Below are 20109 nucleotides of genomic sequence, written 5' to 3' on the forward strand. Positions count from 1 at the left end.
TTATGTCTTCAATTACTTGCATTAAAATACCTTTACTGAGATCTTGTATTTGTGATCGTATAATATCATTCGATAATGGAATCTGTAGGATTTTTTTATGTGCTTCCGAATCTAAAACTGTTTTAGATATAATTAAAGCAGAAGGTTTAATCAACTCTTCAGCGATCGTGTGAGGTTTCTTTCTTTTCCCCCCCCCACATAAATATGCCACTTGATATGACGCTTCTAATAAAGGTTTTTGAATTGCTCATCCACACAATTTTAGAATAGTTCCACTGGTATCAAACCGAGCCTTCTTTGACTTCAAAACAGCTGTTCATGCTACATGCTTTTTCGCCACCACGCAGATTGTTGAAATGCTGTAATAACTTTGATGGTTTGAGATTGCTGTTTGAAAATATCTTGGAACACAAGATGCATTGTGGTCGTTGCGTGCCATCTTTTTCGGTTGTGCAGGTAAATCCATAACTCATCGTTCCATTGTCGTTTTTTTGACATAGTGGGGTTCACTATAATTGATTTAATTATTTAGAAATAATGTAATACAATATATATAATGTTCTTATGTTTGTAATATCACTGATTCCTATTCAGCTTGAACGGGCAATTAAGAATGTATTAGTCTCAAGAATACACAATACACATGTCGCAGACACAATAGTTGACTCATCTTGACTCAACCTAACACAGGCGCAGTAGATGCAGATACAAATCTGTGAATCCGTAGATTCCATTGGAGTAGCACATATTGAACTCAGCGCATGCGTAAGCTGGGATAACGTTCTCCGCTTGTATTCCCACAAAGTTTTTTTCTTTTCTAGCTCCCTGTTCGCGTTCGTTTGTAGCGTTTTATGCCTTTTTGTAGCGTAGTGTATACGCCCATTGGCACCGGCTCTTTCCTGTGTCTTTTGCCAATAAGTGAGCTAGGTGCTACCAATTTTTATGAGCTTCAATATTGGGGACACTATTGCAGATTTCAAATATTTTATTATAAGAAATTTAATAAATGATATTTAATAATTTTTATAGTTAGGTAGGGGCTTTTCCGGCACTCCCAAAAATACATTCCCGCACCCCCCCCCCCTCGGTTAAGAACCACTGCTCTAGTGTGTCACTCTAGTGTGGCCAACTCTGAGGCGAGTCAAAAGAACTTCCTCCTTATGATTTTTGGTTAATTCCCAATGCTCAATTCTAGGCTTTACATGTCTTAATTTATTTTGAAGCTGAACATCCCAAAGTTGGTGACATTTTTTTCAGATCTTCTGTTTCACAACACAACAGATGTCTGCAAAAGGGATGAGATGACTGGACAGTTCAACAGCGCATTTCGCTGTGATATCTGCCAGCCCATTCCCTTTTATTCCCACATGTCCGGGAACCCAGCAGTACAGGATTTCATATCCATGACGTGTTAAGTTTATATGTAACTTAAGAATATCCACTATTACTGGATTTTGAGTGCTAGAAAAAGCTTCTAATGATTTAAGCGCACTATACGAGTCTGTATCAACAATAAACTTTTTGTGGCAGAGCCTTGAGATGTACAAGAGACTATAATATATTGCAGTTAGTTTGGATGTTAAGACAGAGAAAGCACGGTGCAAGCGTCTGCCCTACATGTGATCTTCAATTACAAATGCCATCCCAACATCTTTTGACTTGGATCCATCTGTATAGACTGGAAGATAACTGCTATGTTTGTGCCTGTGCTCATCTAAGAGCCGTCTGTACACGATCTTGTTAGTGCTTGCCTTCACGAGATGTTTGAAAACATCAAGAAGCTGAATCCGTGAATTTTCCCAAGGTGGGATTTCAAAGTTCTGTACTGCTTGGAGCCACATATCAGAGAGGGAATGTTCCTCAATGATAGGGCGAACTCTTAAAGGAAAGGTAGGAATACAGGATGGATGTGTTTCAAATAAAGTGTTACATACATTATCAAGTAAGCACAGCTTATTGGGATGTTCAGGTTGAGATAGAATATTAAAATATTGCAAAAGAGACAATTGCTCATGCCTCAGATAAAGTGATGGTTCGTTAGAGTCAACATATAGGCTCTGAACAGGAGAAGTCCTGAAAGCTCCTGAACAAATCCGCAGAGCTTGATGGTGAACGGGATCCGGTTTTAACAAAACAGATGACCGAGCGGATCCATAAACAACTGAGCCATAGTCCAGTCTAGAGCGAACAAGGGCTCTGTAGATGCGAAGCATAGAGCAACGCTCTGCACCCCAGGAGGTGTTCGCCAACACTTTTAAAATATCTAGTGTTTTTAAACACTTCTTTCTCAGGTTTAAAACATGAGAAAGGAAAGTCAATTTCTGGTCGAACGTCACTCCTAAAAATTTTACTTCGGGCGCAACTGGAATAATTGTACCATTCAGATATAACTCAGGTTCAGGATGGAGACCTCACTTCCTACAAAAGTGCACGCAAGCAGTTTTTTGTTTGGAAAAAGTAAATCCCTGTTTGTTTGACCATTCTTGGATCTTATTCAGAGCCATCTGCAATTGCCTCTCTACATATCTCATGTCTGCCCCTCAACAGCTAATTTGTAAATCATCTACATATAGTGATCCCAAGATGGTGGGAGGATGTTCTTTTAATACAGAATTTATTTTTAAACTGAACTGCGCTACACTAAGCACACAGCCTTGAGGCACACCCTTTTCCTGTTCAAAAACATTCAAAAAAACAGAGCCAATCCTTACTTGAAAAGTTCTAGTGTTCAAGAAATTCTGAATGAAAATTGGTAGGTTGCCGCGCAAGCCACTCTCGTGAAGATCCCGAAGTATACCGTACCTCCATGCCTTATCATAAGCTTTCTCAATGTTGAAGAATATTGAGACAAGGTGACTTCTTCTGACAAAGGCTTTTCGAATAGATGTCTCTAAAAGAAGCATATTATCTACGGTCGTTCGCCCCTTTCGAAAACCGCTCTGATAAGGCGATATAATATTATCAGGGTTGCCACTCAAACAGGAGAATGAAATTTCCTGACTTTTCCAGGTTTTCCAGGTGTGTTTCAAGAAAATTCCAGTCTATCCGCGTAATGTACGTTGGCTGTGCTAAGAGGTAAATTAATTATGGTATTACTTGTACTGTGTAGCAAATTCACTTAATTATTCAATAAATCCCAGAGGACATTTATTCTTAATTATTCTTGGTACACTTTGTTTGATAATTTTGTTTAGTTTTCCACTTAAGAAACTTAATAAAATTTAAGATATATACATTGGATAACAAATGTACGTTTTATTTAATTATTGCTCATGATCATCACCAGTTCAACACGAGGCTAATCCGGTCCTTATAAATCACAACGCAATGCTAAATAGTTAGGTTAGATTTTAGGTAAATTTAATTTGCTTGAGGTATGTTCTTAAAAGGCACCTTAACACTTGAAAACACAAATATAATTATAATAGTTGTTGTTTTCTCCACTGAATATTGAGATTAGAATCTTCCCAATCTGGAATAAAATGAGGCTTTTTTTTTTTTTTTTTTTTTTTTTTTTTGCAGACATTCTGCAGCTAAACGAAAGAAAGAAATCTATTTTAATAAATTGAGGTATTTTATATTTATTTCGCAGCATACATAAGGAAAAAATATGTGCATTAAATTTCGTGATGGTATGTCATCATACTGCTATAATTAATTTCAGGATTATGCCAGAGAAAATTTCCTGAAATTTGGAAACATTATTTACTAATAATAAATAAATTTAGAGGGAAGAAGCAACATTAAATTATATGAATAACATACAAATAATTACTTAAAAATTGAATTAGAATAATCAACGATATTTTAGCGAATATAGTTATATTACATGGCTAGCCTAGATAACTGATTACTATTTTTTTATTTTACTGCAAAATGGCAAGGTATTTATTAAAAAGAAAAAAAAAAAAAAAGTTTAAAAAGATTTTGCGGTAAAATTCTAGTATACGGTAAGGCTTTGGCACGATTTTGAAAATTGTCGCCAAGACCAAAATGACCCGTTTACTGAGCATCATGATGTCGCCAAATCCCATTATTATTCTAACCAAAGAACGTCTATGTAAAGAAGAAAACGTTCCATACAAGTAAAATGCTATTACGCCGTTAGAATGCGGAGGGAAAATTTGCCAAGTGATTTGGCGACGGAACCTGGCGGCCAGAATTTCCCTCTCCGCGATGTGTACAGGAAATTGAGAAACACGTGTTAAGAAGAAACGCTCTTTGACAAAAAGAAAACTACGAAAATCCGTTTTTAAAATTATTGCGGAAAATCCACGCAATAATTTTAAAAACGGATTTTCGTAGTTTTTTTTCCCCCTGAAAATAACTAAACCATGAATTAATTTACTTGCGCCAAAAAATATTTTCTTTTCCTTTAGAGTTTAACCACTTGCGCTAAGACTAAACTTCATGGTTGCGGTGCCGTGCGCTACAATATAACAAGCGGTAAAGTGTCTCATTTACGCCACTCCGCATCTGCGAGTGCAATCCAGAGCTGTAACTCGAGAAATAAACAATCTCGTTGTTAGGCGACGTGTGCACCACGTTATTTTCATTTTTGCGATAAATGCTTATCGACGTGGTGTTCACGTCGCTCACGGATTGAGACAAAAGCATCTCGACGTGCGTGGCACGTCTTTTTAGCGCAAGTCGTTAAAGAAATTTTAAACGATATTCATTTTATGAACTCTTGATAACGTGACCTTCGAACTTCGACACCGGTTTCGAGCTTTGGCGACAGATATCAGACATGCACAGCTGTTTCCCTCTATGATGGAACGGAGCCACGTCTGTTGCAGAGAGGTTTTCCTTCTTTACAATACATATTCTTTGATTCTAACCTCCATGATACCGTATACTAGGATTAAACCCATTTTGTTTTATACGAGAACAGGTACTTTCTTTAGTTCATGCACTGCACATGCGATTCTCGAGAATACTGGAAGTTGCAGGAAAGTTGCTTTGCCTTTCTAAAAGACAATCAAATTGGAGCTGCGAAAATTGGCTCTATGCCAGCTACCCGAATAACACTCACATGATACATAATTCGCCAAAAAAGTTATCTCTTCCGACGTCGGCGCAAAAATCGCTTTTTTTGGCGGGATCATTGTATGAACTTCCCTGACTTTTCCAGATTTTGACGAAAATACTTAAATTCCCTGACTTTTTCCTGAATATTTTGGTCAATTTTCGAATTCCCTGACTTTTCCCGGTTTTCCAGGTAGCGTGGCAACCCTGTATTATTCTTTTCCAAGAAGTAGACTAGGCGGCTGTTTACCATCTTTTCGAACAGTTTGCAAACACTACTGGTAAGGGCAATTGGCCGATAGTTGGAGGGATTCCTCGGGTCTTTCCCTGGCTCAACAATAGGAATTACAACAGCTCTCCTCCGCGCACTGGGAAAAGTACGCTCCTTCCACACTCTATTGTAAAGTGTGAGAAGGGCAGTCAGTGACTTATAGAACAGATGCTTTAGCATTTCATAATACACGCCATCCGGACCCGGACAAGACCTATGTGTCTGCAACAAAGCTCTCCTTAATTCAAGCATAGTAAAGTCTCTATTGTACAGCTCAGATTTGGAAGAGTTGAATGCGATGGGATTTATTTCAGAATGCTGCTTGATAGAGAGAAATGCAGGTGAATAGTTTCTGCTGGAAGAAACAGCAGCAAATGTCTCACCAATAGTATTCGCAATTTCTTCTATGGAGCTAATCACTCGGCCATCTTTTTCCAGAAAGGAAAGTGAGTGGTCTTTATATATTCCGCATGCTTTTCGAACTCTTTCCCAAACCCGCTTACTAGGCGTAGAGGATGTTATTGAGGACACATATGTAATCCAGGAATCCCTCTGGCTCTGCCTTCTTACCTTTCGTGCATTTGCTTTGGCTCTTTTAAATGCTATGAGGTTTCGCAGAGTAGGTATCTACAAAAAATTCCCCATGCTTTTTTTTTTTGTTTCTTCAGTGCTTCATGACAGTCGCGATTCCACCATGGTTTCGTATATCTTAGTATTTTTCCTGACTTTCTAGGAATAGAAAGTACAGCTGCCGCAATAATAGTATTAGTGACAGCTTCAACAGCATCATCGATATGCGCATCTTCTACCATTTCATCTGTCAGCTCTGCAACGGAAGAGAAAAGTTCCCAGTCTGCCCTGTCCAGTATAAACCGAGGGTGTCTCGACATGGGGTTTGCTCCTCTTCGTGCAAGAGACACAAAAATGGGATAATGATCGCTGTTGTACAAATCATTTCCGACACTAAAATTACAAAATGGCAACAGAGGTGGTGAGCAGATGGCAAGGTCGAGAGCGTGGAATGTGATTGAAGGCTCAAGGAAGTAAGTATCCTGCCCATTATTCAGGAGACAAAGGCTATGATCTTCGAAAAATGGGATAATGATCGCTGTTATACAGATCATTTCCGACACTAAAAGTACAAAATGGCAACAGAAATGGTGAACAGATGGCAAGGTCGAGAGCGTGGAATGTGATTGAAGGCTCAAGTAAGTATCCTGCCCATTATTCAGGAGACAAAGGCTATGATCTTCGAAAAATGGGATAATGATCGCTGTTGTACAGATCATTTCCGACACTAAAAGTACAAAATGGCAACAGAAATGGTGAACAGATGGCAAGGTCGAGAGCGTGGAATGTCCTTGAAGGCTCATGGAAGTAAGTATCCTGCCCATTATTCAGGAGACAAAGGCTATGATCTTCGATCATCTGCTCTATTTGTCTTCATCGGGAATTTGTATCTGATCATTTAAATCTTGCTGATCAATGTGCTCATTTGGAGGCAAATACAGAGAAACAAATGAAACAACAATATCAAAATTTGTTTGAGTAGCGACAACTTGGAGGAATGTCATCAGAGAAAGTACATTTCAGGGATAATCCAGTGAGGTGAGGAGACCAACACCTCCACTGGCACGCTCACCTGCAAGGTTATCCTTCCTGACGAAAGAAAACCTCCAAAGTTTTGCATGTTGTTCCGGTTTCAGGTTTGTTTCCTGTATTGCTAAGCACACAGGATGATAGGCATCTATTATAGATTTGATGTCAGGCAAATTTCGGTGGAAACCGCGAAGTTCCATGAGACGAAGGTGGCCATTATGAATGGTTTTTATTCGTTCTGCGCTGTTCTTTTGTTTTTCATGGAAGTAGATGCTTTGGAACTTCTAGACCCTCTTCTACTTCCATACTGTCTGAATCCGCAGATTCTGATATTTTTTTAGTGGCAGTTTTGGGTTTATTTGAATGACTGTTTCTTTTTTTTTTTTTTTTTTTTTTTTTTTTTTTTTTTGTATTAAATGAGTTGAGATTTCCGTTTTCTTGTTGGATGTAGTCGGTTGGGTTTTATTTGGTACAGTCTGCGTGCCTATTGATGTTTGGGTGGCAATAGTACGTGTTGTTTTAACGGCACTGGCATAAGATTTGTTTGATTGTAGCTGTGTGCTTTGAACTAGTTTTCTGGCTTCAGTATACGAGATGTTACTGGTAACTTTTGCAGTCTGCACTTCTTTTTTGGATTTCCATTTTGGGCACAGGCGTGAAAATGCTGGGTGCTGACCCTTGCAATTTATACACAAAGGCGCAGCAGTACAATTTTCAGAATCGTGGCCAATCTGTGAACATCGGGCGCATGTGAGGCTGCCACGACAAATACATCTTAGAATGGCCGAAACGCTGGCATTGGAAGCATCGCATAGGGTTTGGAATATAAGGTCTTACAGGACAATTTAAGTATCCGGCCTTAATATTCTTAGGCAGAACAGGCGTGTTGAAGGTAAGGATCACGTGTTTCATGTCAATCAACTTACCTTCCTTTCACATCTTGATCCGCCTAGCACCACAGACATTTTGGTCAGCTAACTCGGAGACGAACTCTTCTTCTGAGACACACAGAAGGTCAATCTCCGAGATTACACCTCTACAGGTATTAAGTGTTTTGTGTGCTGACACAGTTATAGCTACTTGTCCATGTTTGGTTTGACGTAAAAGTGAAGCAGACTGGGTGGCCAACATGGTATCAATAAGCAGGTCTCCTGATCTGAGACGTTTTATGTTCCTTGGCTCACCTATACATGAATGTATATATTTGCTTACGAGAAAAGGACACATCTTTTGCAGTTCACCAGAAGGACTAGAGACAACAAGGAAGCGCAGACAATCAGTGGATTCTTTGGCATTTGCATCGGTTCGGATCTTCTTGGTACTGGATTTGTCAATAATTTCAGTATCTTTGTCATTTTCATCGGTACAGATCTTCTTGTTAATTGATTTCTCAACAATTTCAATATCTTGGTTGGTGTCATTTCAGTCAGGTTTTTTTAGAATAAAAAGAGAAGCCATAATTGAAAGAGAAAAAATTCGGGTCCGATGGCCCCGCCAACCACGGAGCCCAACAAGGGAACACAGATTCCTGTGTTACAGCTAGCCAGACCTATATGCAAACTGGAGCCCCACAGTCGGCTTTCCCGAAAGCAGGTACTCCCGAGAGCTTGACCCCAAGCCACTGACACAAGGACTAGTGACCAGCCAATTGACACCCGTGAGGACGACTAAGGTGCCTCCTGTTTAGCTGAAGCAGAGGCCAAAGCAGTGTGTTGGGGACAGTACCTCGCCCCTCAACTACCAGAACCCTCCTTTCCAGCGACACGGGTCTCCACGCACAGCAAACACGTGGGCAGTTTTCTCGCCACTCGAGAACTAGAGACAAGAGCTGTTCCAGTTTCTCGTGACGAGCCCCAAACTCCGTAGAGAGAAACCACAAGGGAGAAGTGAAGGAAAAAAGTTCCAGCCAAGAGGAGAGGAGACGGAAAAGAGGATAGATCAATGGGGCTCCAGAATCGTGACAGCTGTCTCACCAAGAAGATGATTCCCTGAGGGGCTAGTGTACCTCGGGATTGCCACACCCGTACTCACAAAAGTGAGCCCCCTGAGGGCCAAACAGGCACATCAACCAGGCATGTTTCTTTCAAAGCAAATTTAAAGGCTATAATTATCTCAGTTTCAAAAAAAGGTTTGTTGGATTCAAAAAAACATTGCCACATCCATGTTAGCTGCAATATATCCTAACTTTCTGCTTATATTGTTAGGTTAATCATCTTCTATCAGTAGCCTAAGTCAGACATGAAACAGAATTCAGTAAATACTCACATAAACAAAACAAGATTTCATTTATTCATTATTTATTTATTTCTGGGCTGAACTATCCATGATATTTTGGCCCTGAAGTAAAATGTTATGCCTTTTAAACTCCTTACTGTTTTCCTTCAATGTTATCAAGTTTAATAACCCTTACAGCTGTGCAAATTCTATTTATTATTAAATTCCCAGAATAATGTTAACATATTAAATCTCATACCAAAAAATGCCTGCACATAAAATACCAGAAATTCTGAAAAGTCTTCATAAAAATTTTAATGTTTAATAATGTGGGGCACAAATTATCAGATGGATTTTGGTCTGCCATTTTAAATAAGCAAGAAATTCATTAGAGGAAAATTCATAAAACAATAACTCAAAATTCTTTTCAGCTAGCCTGAAGACTGCATTTAATATAATTACAATCTAGATTGAACTGAAGTATAATTAAAATTTACACAATTAAAGCATTCAGTATAAAAATGTATTATGCTAAATGCATGAATCAATAAGATTGTCACTTAATATTAGGTTATGTAAAGCACAACAGAGCATTTTAATATTGGCATGCTTTAAAATAGTGCATATAATAATCCATCATTATTAATCAAATACAAAGAATATCATTTTCTATTACTTATATTTAATTTAGAGTGAAAATTTTTTCATTACATTAAAAATACCAGCATATACAAAAAGCTTTTCAGTATACAGATGCACTCATTAAAAAACTAGGCCTTACCTCTAATTGTCTAACATATGGTAAATTCTTCAATGGAGTAATTTTTTCCTCGAGTCTTCAAAAATAAAAATAAAGAATTACAGATTAAAGAGAAAATTATTAGCCTTTCAAGTTACACTTACATTTCCATTACATTTTAAAACAGACATTTTACAGCAATCTATACTGAAAAATATTAAACAAGTTCTAAATAAAAGTTATATTTATTTCAATATGATAAATTTCTGCTGAAAAGAAACGTATAATTTTAAAAAACCTGAACACAGAAAATACACGAAGAGATTAAAATCTAAACAGAGAAAAATATCAATTCCAAAGTATTTTTTCAAAAAGCTCTTTTAAAAAATTAAAATAATGAAACTTTTAAACTAAATTAGGTACTTGCATATTATCCCATTGACCATGAAACTGTTGCCAAACTGTGCTGTGCACCAATTATGAGTGAAAGTAATGCCAGTTATGGATAAGTGTGACATAAAAACACACTCATAACATCTGCACTTTTATTTGATGTAACCTAGATTGATTCTCGATAAGCCATCTTTTGTTTTTATAATAAAGAATATAAATTAACTATTATTGCTAAATTTTCCCTACATTTTGAAAAAAAAATGGTTCAAATTTGGGACCTGCCTACTACAGAAAAGCAAACAGATTTTTTCCAAAATTATGGGTTCTGACCATAAAAAAAAGTGTGAATGGAATGGACACAATATGGTAAGCTGAATATGGTCAATGAAACAATCACTGACTGCAACAATTACCTACAGGAAGTGTGTATTCATAGCATTCTAAACAGACCTTTGAGTAAAACTGGAAGGCCTAAAAAAATAGCAGAAATCAACAAAGGCCTTTTTACGAAGTGCACAAATGAAGCAGGTTAAATATTACATAGAGATGTGTGAATTCATTCAAAATCCTGTAAGAAAGATTAGCAGAACTTTGGCGGGATCTCGACCAATTTTCATAGTTTGATGGTAGCCAAATTTAACAGTCAATAGAATAATATGTAAGTATTCTAAATTATATAATATGGCTTAACTGTCTAAAAAGTAAGGGTTAGTAATCTATATTTTAGGGTGCCCCTTGGATTATTGCCAAGTTGTTGTTTCATTTATGGTAACCTGAGAAGTTGAATGTTATGGAAACCCTATTATGATGTGATTGCAGTGAATTTGACTGATGGGAAAATATTTGTAAGGGCTTATTTCTGTGTTGGATGTCAGTTAGGAAGTACATTGCTTATTTTGTGCTATATGCCATAAAATGGCTGTATGTATTGAAATTAATGTGAAGTTTCTGTATGATTTGGAAAGAAAAGAAAAAAAGGATTAATTGACTGGTGTGTAAATGAAGGCTTGCTTAGCAGACATTATAAGCGTCCTGTTTGTACGAAGGAAAAAATCATTCAGATGGCTTTGAATGGGTTTGTCGCAAGAAAGGTTTATGCAAGAAATGCCACCGACAGTCCGGCACCAGGCAGTATGCATATTCTAGTTCAGATAATTTTAAAATTTTGGGATACTGTTAAGGAATTTTGTGTGCCACAGACTGAAGAGACAGAAATTTCTACACATGGTAAGTCGATATTTCCTTTTTGTAGTGCATATATGCGATAATATGTAATTCCTTTTCTATGTTGTGTGATTTAAAATTCAGTTTATTGAGCTTTGATTAGCTATAAATTTTGTTCAATTTCAGAGATGAGTAACTTTGTTTTAAATTATATGCCATTATCTCTCTCCTGACTTTTTTTTTTTAAGTGAAAATAGATCCATGTGTACATGGACAAAGTCAAGGGAGTGCGCAATGCAAAGTGTGTACGATTCCCTGATGTTTTTCTAAGTGAAAATAGATCAAAGTATACATGGACACCAAGTTTGTGCAAGTCTTTGACTTGTTATTTTGGTTTTGTGTAGCAGCCATCTTGAAACTGTGTCTTGCTGGCCAATCTCCAATTTTCCCCAAGGGGCACCCTTAAATATATTTTTACCAAACTAAGAATTAAAGTTTTCTTATTATTGTGCATAAACTTGCCGATACCTATAGATATAACATATACCATAATTTTTAATTTAGTTTAAAATGTATATATTGCTTACATTTGAAATTGATTTGCAAAATTAAGATATGTAACTGACTCTCCTTTTCTAACATCACTGTATTTCTCCTCGTTTTCACTGTTTTGCAATGCATTAAAAACTATATTTCCTTCTGATATAACAGCCTGATCATGTGTTTCCTTTTCTTGAGGCAGGTTGGATGATTTTGGAAGAAGTTTGAGATCTTTTAATAACTGCTGAAACCTAAGTTCTTGCTTAGTGGGCTCCTTCCTGTAAATTAAACCAATAAAAATTATTATGTTAAATGTCAGGATTCTATCTAATTAACCTCACTCCCCATGAGAAACATTCACAAAGCAATGCATTGAAATAGTTATGTAGCAACCAAAATTACTAAAACAACTACGTATTTGCCCAAATGTATTTATGCAGCAATTCAGGAATATATAATAATGCAAAATTTCAAAAAATGATAATGCAAACATTTGCATTCCATTAAGTTGTACTTATTAAACAGTAAAATTTTATAAAGATGCAATGAAAAAATTGCACACAAAATGTTAGAATGTGAGTCAGAAATTAGTGTGAAGACAGTCGTAGCTTGTTTAGAAAAGCATGTGGCTACCTTTTAATTATTTCTGATTTTATATCATTCTGGTAACCATACAACTTGAGACGAGCATGTCAGCTGTTCCTGAGTAACTGTAATAATAGAGGTACACAATGCCATATGTATGCATTTCTCTTTTCTTTTTAATAGCAGAAACAGATTGTTGTATACACGGGAAAAAAAAAACAATGCAAATAAAGGAAAAAATAATAATAATTATTATTTCTTAAAAAAGTGTCTTACTACAGTACAAAGTCCGTAATCCGGACATCCATTTTCCGGAATGATCTATAATCCGGACCTCAAAGCCACAAACTTATGCATGCGCATTTGATGGACGTGTCTACAGAGTCGTAGCTAGGGTTTTCAGCACCCAGGGACAGCTGAAGATTTCGTGCCCCCTACTGCTTGCCAAGGATGGAAAACATTTAATTCTAAAATGTCGTAACATCAGTTTGGCGCCCCTTGGATTCTGCGCCCGGGGACAGATGCCCCCCTCTAGCTACACCCTTGCGCGTCCGCTATGCATACGCATAAAGCATTTACACATGTGCGCTTCCGATAGTAAAGAAAGTGACAGAGAGATTATTGAAAACGAAAAAATTTCGATTGACAAATTAGTCGGTATTCTCGACACAGCAATTACAGGATTTGAACAGTGAAACTATGCAACTGAACAAGAAACTATATCTGTTTATAGAAGAAAGAATTAAAGAGAAAGTATTAGCACAAAAAACGAAGCAACTTAAACAAGTTACATTGAAAGAAATGTTCAATAAAGAAAACAAATAAATATTAAGCTTTTTATCTTGTAAATTTTGATACCCTTTAGATCATAATTGCTCTTTATTTCATAAATTACGGTTTCATATTTTTAATTGTATAATTTCTACATGCCATCTTACTAGATTTAAATTGATGATCTATAATCTGGAAAAACTTCTAATCCGGAATTGTCAAAGTCCTGATAAGTCCGGATTACGGACTTTGTACTGTACAAATATTTTCTGCTTTTTAAGATTTATTGACTGATTGTTCTTTATTCGAATTCTTCGTGCACCACCATTTTAAAAAATGGCTGTTGCCTTTCCCGCATTAGCTTGGCGAAAAATTAGTCACCAATGAGTTGGCTGCTTTTTGGCAAGGGATTCAAATAACCAGAAAGTACCTTAATTAATAGAAATGTCACCATTTTGAGCCTTTCCCTGAAATATACACTTCTCTTTAAAACACATGCTTATAATTATGAATGATCTTTCTGTGCATAAATTGTAAACTGAATAAAAATTAATAACAAAAAAAACTGTGAATTTACCTTGCATTTTCTCTTAATATCTGAATAAAAAATATTCTGTAATCCCCTGGTGATATGATGCAGGTTGTAGAAAAAATTTTATTTATATTTTTGTACAAAAACTGAAATATTTCCATTAAGTTTGGTAATACTGTCTATATGGAGAAGAACAAATGGTAGAAACGAGGGTGAAAAACATGATATTGATAATAAATATTGCTGCTTTAGCAGCCATAGTGATGGGGAATTTATTTTTCATGTGCTTGTACTTCACCATCAATACTGGACAAAATACTTTGGTTGTTATCAATTTTCAGTTTGATTTCACATCATCTTCATCCCTCAGATTTTTGCCTGCAACAACATCACCATTATATATTTGAAAAAACAAGGCACATTCTGAAAATACAGAATCTTCTACTTTCTTTAAACAGATATCTGTCTCTAAAATTAGCTAAGCAACAACCTTGTGTTTGGCATAGATTTAGTCAAGAATTTAATCGACTTTGAGGGCAAACAGGTACAGGTCCCCTCTTCATCAGGAGCCATACTGGAAAGCAGCAAGTGCAACGATTGTATTTATACCCTATGGCACTAAAGCAGATGAGAAGGTAGAGCCATCTGTCGGCAAAAATAATAACAAAATTGAAAAATTAAGTTAATAAAATTTTAAAAGCATTGGGAAGAAATGGATTGAACTTAAAACCATTAACTAAATAAAATAAATCTTTGTAAATGTAAAAAGCTTCAAGAAAATCCAATTCACCAGTTGAAGATTCTTCTTTAGTTGGTCACTTGGACTGCCACTTGGACTAGTATATGAATATGTCTGTGCCATACAGTATAAACATGTTATAGAGTATACCATACTGCCATAAGGTATAAATATGACTATTGCAACCACTGCTTAAAGGCATAAGGGTATAAATATGACTCTTGCACCCACTGCTTTCTGGTCTTGCAGATTTCTTTGTTCCTGAAGAAGAGGGACCTGCACCCATTTGCCTTTGAAATGGATTGAGTTTTTAACTAAATTTATGCGAAACACAAGGTTGTTGCTCTGTTAATTTTATGTTTCACTTTGATGCATTTCTCTTCTGTTTTGAGGCATCTATCTACTTTGTAACAGGTTAATCGTCAATAATAAAATTTATCATCATTTCTCCCTTTAACACTCTGTGCTAGTGCATCATTCCTAAAAATTTTCAAATGGTGGATTTTGCAACAAGTCATTATAATTTCTTAAACATTAACATTGAAACAAAAAAGGAAAAGATTAATCCAGTAATAATATAAATCTCTCACTGAAATTCAATCATCAACCAAGAACAGAATCCCTTGCTTTTAGCTGAAATCTCACTTTCACAGATTTTTTTTTTTTAACTTTTTTCCCCTCAGGGGAGCCTGTAACCCCTACAGGGCGCATCCCAAGGTGGCGGATCAGGGAATGCCTCTATTGGATTTCCAATGGGTAGTTAACAGAAAATAAAATACCCTCCGCCGACCAACAAGCAGAAGTCCAACATCTTCGGAGCCTCTGGCAAACTTCCCTTTCCATGGATGGTGCAATATTGGAGTCTGGTCTTAATGCTACTGTGTACAGGGCAGCCGACATGTTGTGTATTACAGTCCGGGACCACGTCAAGAAATTTTCTATACTGGCAGTGAATTTCCTCCAACTTAATATTAATGGCATGCAACAGAAAACGTACAAATTGTCTTTTGTTCTGCATTCAAATAATGTTCACATTGCCTGCTTGCAGGAAACGAAACTAAATATTAAGGGATTCACAGTGATAAGGAAAGATAGGATCACTGGTATTGGTGGAGACATTGCTTTCTTGGTAAAAACTTCAGAGTTGAAGTTTACAGAAATCCCCAAGACCTCATCTTCTGACAACAGTAATACCGAAGCTCAAGCAATAAATATTTTTCTTCCTAAGCATTCTATTACTGTGGTAAATGCTTACAGTCCTGATAATTCACCCATTGATACTGATCTCCTCCAAAGTCTTGCAGATACCACAGCTGAGACCAAAATTATTCTTGGAGACTTCAATGCTAAAAGCAAGCCCTTCATGGAGTTGTTAACTAGTGAATTCCAAGGGAGACCAAACTGAAGACCTGGCTGCTGACCAGAATTTGACTATTCTTAACACAGGAGAAAGCACTTATGTCTCTAGAACCTAGGGTGCTGCGTCTACTCTCGATATCACCGCTATAAGCTACCAAACTGCAGATAATTCTCACTGGGAGGTAATAAAATCTACAATCCACTATCCAAATAAATCAAGAATACTCTCCACAGTATAAGTGTTCATGGAACTTCTGCAAAGCTAACTGGGGAAGGTTTCACGCAGGAGCTAGAATGCCTCTGATCGGGATCATCTGAAAACGGAAATCCTGAGAAACTCCTCACCGCCTTCACAAGTCATATTCAAACTGTAGCCAGGCACAGCATTCCTAGAGGAAAGCAAAGAGACAATTGGATATCGTTTTAAACAGACCACAACATCGAGGACATTGAGGAGCTCATACATGAAAGAGATTCTACCAGCCAGGAGCTCATGAGAAACAACAGCGAGCAGTTAAGGAATAAGCTTATTGAAGTCAGTAACAAAGTTGAAGAAGAAATCTCCACCTGCAAATGAAGGAAATGGACAGAACTTTGTAGCAAACTTGATCCAAGGAATGAAGCTTCCTAATACTGGAACCTGATAAAGGCTCTAAATAACTCCAAAAATTTTCCCTAAGAGATAACTCGGTCGAATATCTTGTTCTTTGGTGATGTCATAGACAGAACAAATAGAGATACAACAAATATTCTTGCCAAACACGATAAAAATGCAAGTAGACCATTGTATACTTTAGATGACAGAAAATACTACAAGACATACAGATCTGTATCAAACTAAATAAGCAGTTTTCAGATGATTGCATCTTCACATCCCATCTCACACTTGATGAACTAGAATCCACCATCCAGTGACTTGATCCTAGAAAATCCATTGGGCCCAACCTTGTTTACGGTCAAATGCTAAAACACCTTGGCGAAAATGCGAAAAGATCATTGCTTTATGTTTTTAATACTTCTTGGTCTATAAGCTATCAATATATATAAGCTATCCAAAATATGGAAGAACTCAACTATTATACCTATTCTTAAGCCAGAAAAAGATGCTACCAACTTCAAAAGTTTTAGGCCTATTTCGCTGACCAGCATCTTTTGCAAGGCAATGGAAACAATCATTCGTACCAGATTGATGAAGTGGCTCACTGAGAATAAGGCCCAGCATTTTTACCAAACTGCCTACAGGGCCAAGCATAGCACAGTTGATTAGCTCTTCTACCTCTGCCAATCAATTACAGATGGCTTCCAGGATAAACCTCACAGAAAAACCACCGCAGTTTTCTTAGATCTTTCTGCAGCGATTGACAAAGTCTGGAAGCAGAAATTAATTGATATTATCCATAAAGCAGGTAGTCTGGGTACGCTCTCATCCAGATAAATGACTTTTTGAGAGGAAGAAACTTCAAAGTAAATGGCGCGTTTTCAAAATCACATCACACTTGGGCAGGAGTCCCACAGGGTTCTGTGTTAAGTCATCTTCTTTTCCTCCTCTACCTTAATACCATTATTCCTACATCAGCAAAGAGGAAAGAGTTGCGTGTCATGCAGATGGCATTGCAATATGGCATACTCACTCTGACATTGAGTCACAAAGGATTCTCAATACTTATATTGCAAGGCATTGAAGACTGGTCAAAAGAGCTCAAGCTCATTTTAAATCTTGACAAAACTAATTATTGTACTTTCTCAACTGACAGGAAAAACAGAAATTCCTTTCAACCTACTAAAAATCTATGTGGCTCTGCAATCAAACGAACTACACATCCCAAGTACCTTGGCATAACTCTTGGAGATGAGCTGAGATTTTCCCATCTTAAACAAATCTCTAACAAAGCCTAACAAAGTCCTTAATTTCCTTAACAGATTATGTAGTGCATCTTGAGGATCATGACCAATAATTCTTCTTAATACTTATACTTCACTTGTTAGGCCCATTCTAAAATACGCTGCCCTCATTTGGGCATCAGCCTCATCTGCAAAGAGTAAGATCAACACTGTCCAATACACAGCATCCAAGATAATTATTGGTGCCATCTCATCTATAAATATCAATAAACCAGAAACTGAATGTGGCCTAACTCCCCTTAAAACAGAAAATTGGCCATCATCAAGTTCACAAACAAAATTAGAAGCCTTGCAGGTACTTACATATTATCGCAACCAGGTTGGCGCTATTTGTAAGTTTGAGTAAAAAAGTATGAATAGAAAGAAAATGTACATTTATTAATTACAGATAATTGTTAATACAGTTTTTTATATTATTTTGTTTTAAAATATAAAATAGCAATTAAACCCTTCCAGTTTCGAATTTGAATAAGTTGCAGAATTATTTTTTCGGTGGAAATCTTTTGGCTATTGCTTTTAGCACTGATTGAAAACCGTATTCGCCCTAACCATGTACATGTCGACTTATTTTTACTTAAAAAAACATCCCAGAATTGCACAAAATATGGCATAGCACACACTCTTGACTTTATCCATGTACACTGCTATTTTCTCATAAATTACAAAAATTTGCACGAAAATGCAGGAAAATTTTGTGAATCTCCCCATGCTCTTTTTACAAAACTACATATAACACGTAGGGTTGCCGTAAGTAGGGTCGCCAAATTTCGCAATTTATGAGAATTTTGGCCTGGTTGCGTTAATACATAAGTACCGCCTTGCAGATCTTCATATCTCCAGCAAAACCTTCAAGGCATGGAAGGGAAAAAATAGATTAAAACGTCCTTCACCCTACAATTCGACAATGAAATCAGGAAAGAAATCTACTTGCATCATGAAGATACTGATATTGTTAACGAACCTCTTCTCTCTATCAGACCCTCCCCAAAAGCAATTGCAAATTTAAGCATCTTGCAACCTTGTAACAAAAAAACACCAGTTGCAGTGATCAAGGAGAAAAGTCAACCATCAATGAACAAACCATCAATGAACTTTCAAATTAAACCCAAAATCTAGCTATTGCACATACAGATGGTTCCTCCGATTCAGACCTCGACAGAGGTGGCGCTAACATCTATTTCATACATGCTAATGGTGAATCTGAATACCATAAGATATCTGTTGGTAAAATTATCTCAAATTATACCAGCGAGCTCGTGACCATCAAAAAGGCTTTAGATATCTACCTTTCCAAGGCAATAATCCAGAACTCCAGTGGCCTCTTATTATTCTCTGATTCTAAATCTGCACTCCAAGCCAACCTAAGGGGCAACTCTGAACTTACCCAAGATATTATCATGCTCATGAACAAAACTACTGCAGCCCAAAGAACCTGCACACTGCAGTGCATACAAGTGCATGTTGATATTTACAGAAATGAGCAGGCTGATGGCCTTGCCAAAGATGCCCAAAATAGTTCTCAACTTTCCAACAGCTTAAACCTTACCAATGATGATGTAATAGCCAGCCAAAGACTTAACCTCCCAATCAATAAAGAATTCCATTCCTGCCCTAAATTGTAACCGTGTCATTTCCACTAACATAGCCAGATTGAGGACAAAACACTTACTTCAAAGGAATGAAGATATCCTCTGACTGCCAGTGAAATTATAATTAGCTGTCCTTACTGTACTGATATCCAACTTTCCCCAGACCTTCTCTTCGACTGTCCTGCTATTTTGGTCAAGCTCCTCAGTATAGATAGATATAGATCCCTCACACCAACTTCTCTATTCTTTAAAGATTATTGATGTTGCTGCGGTTGTTCTGGATACTTTTGATCCTATTTGACTCCTCTGCACTGACTTCTCGGACAAGACAACAACAACAGATCTTTGAAATATCCCAATTTCATTTATGTCTTATGGATGGACTTGAAACAGAACAGACAGAGAGTGAACAGAAACATTTTTATGTTTCTGATGGATCATAGCTTTGGATGTTTCCCAGTCACTGGACTGTAATGTTCGGATGAATCTACATTGACATATGCAAAAATATGATTTGCACTCTTGACAGCATTCTACTTTAAATTTAACATTTGATTTGGCCTTATCTTGCAAAACAGCTGGTATTCATCAGTGTTGGAAGTGTCTTTTGCACTGTATTGATAATAACTAGCTAACATTCCAAGCATATTTTTTCCCTCAGCTCAACGTAAGATGTTGACTTAA

General features: G+C 36.9%; 1 protein-coding gene across 1 annotated transcript in view; it reads right to left on the reverse strand.

Annotated features, from left to right (window-relative positions):
* Nucleotides 1–20109, reverse strand: part of LOC118195622 (tRNA (uracil-5-)-methyltransferase homolog B-like) — a 113870-nt gene that overhangs the window by 85913 nt on the left and 7848 nt on the right. The window contains exons 2-3 of the mRNA XM_085813748.1: nucleotides 11996–12226; nucleotides 9894–9948 (exon numbers count right to left, since the gene is read on the reverse strand). Coding sequence (XP_085669874.1) covers nucleotides 9894–9948; nucleotides 11996–12226 — 286 coding nt within the window. The remainder of the gene's footprint in view (nucleotides 1–9893; nucleotides 9949–11995; nucleotides 12227–20109) is intronic.

Source organism: Stegodyphus dumicola, chromosome 3 (assembly GCF_044657685.1).
Source record: "Stegodyphus dumicola isolate Sdum_Otavi_A_Nest chromosome 3, ASM4465768v1".
Taxonomy (NCBI): Eukaryota; Metazoa; Arthropoda; class Arachnida; order Araneae; family Eresidae; genus Stegodyphus; species Stegodyphus dumicola.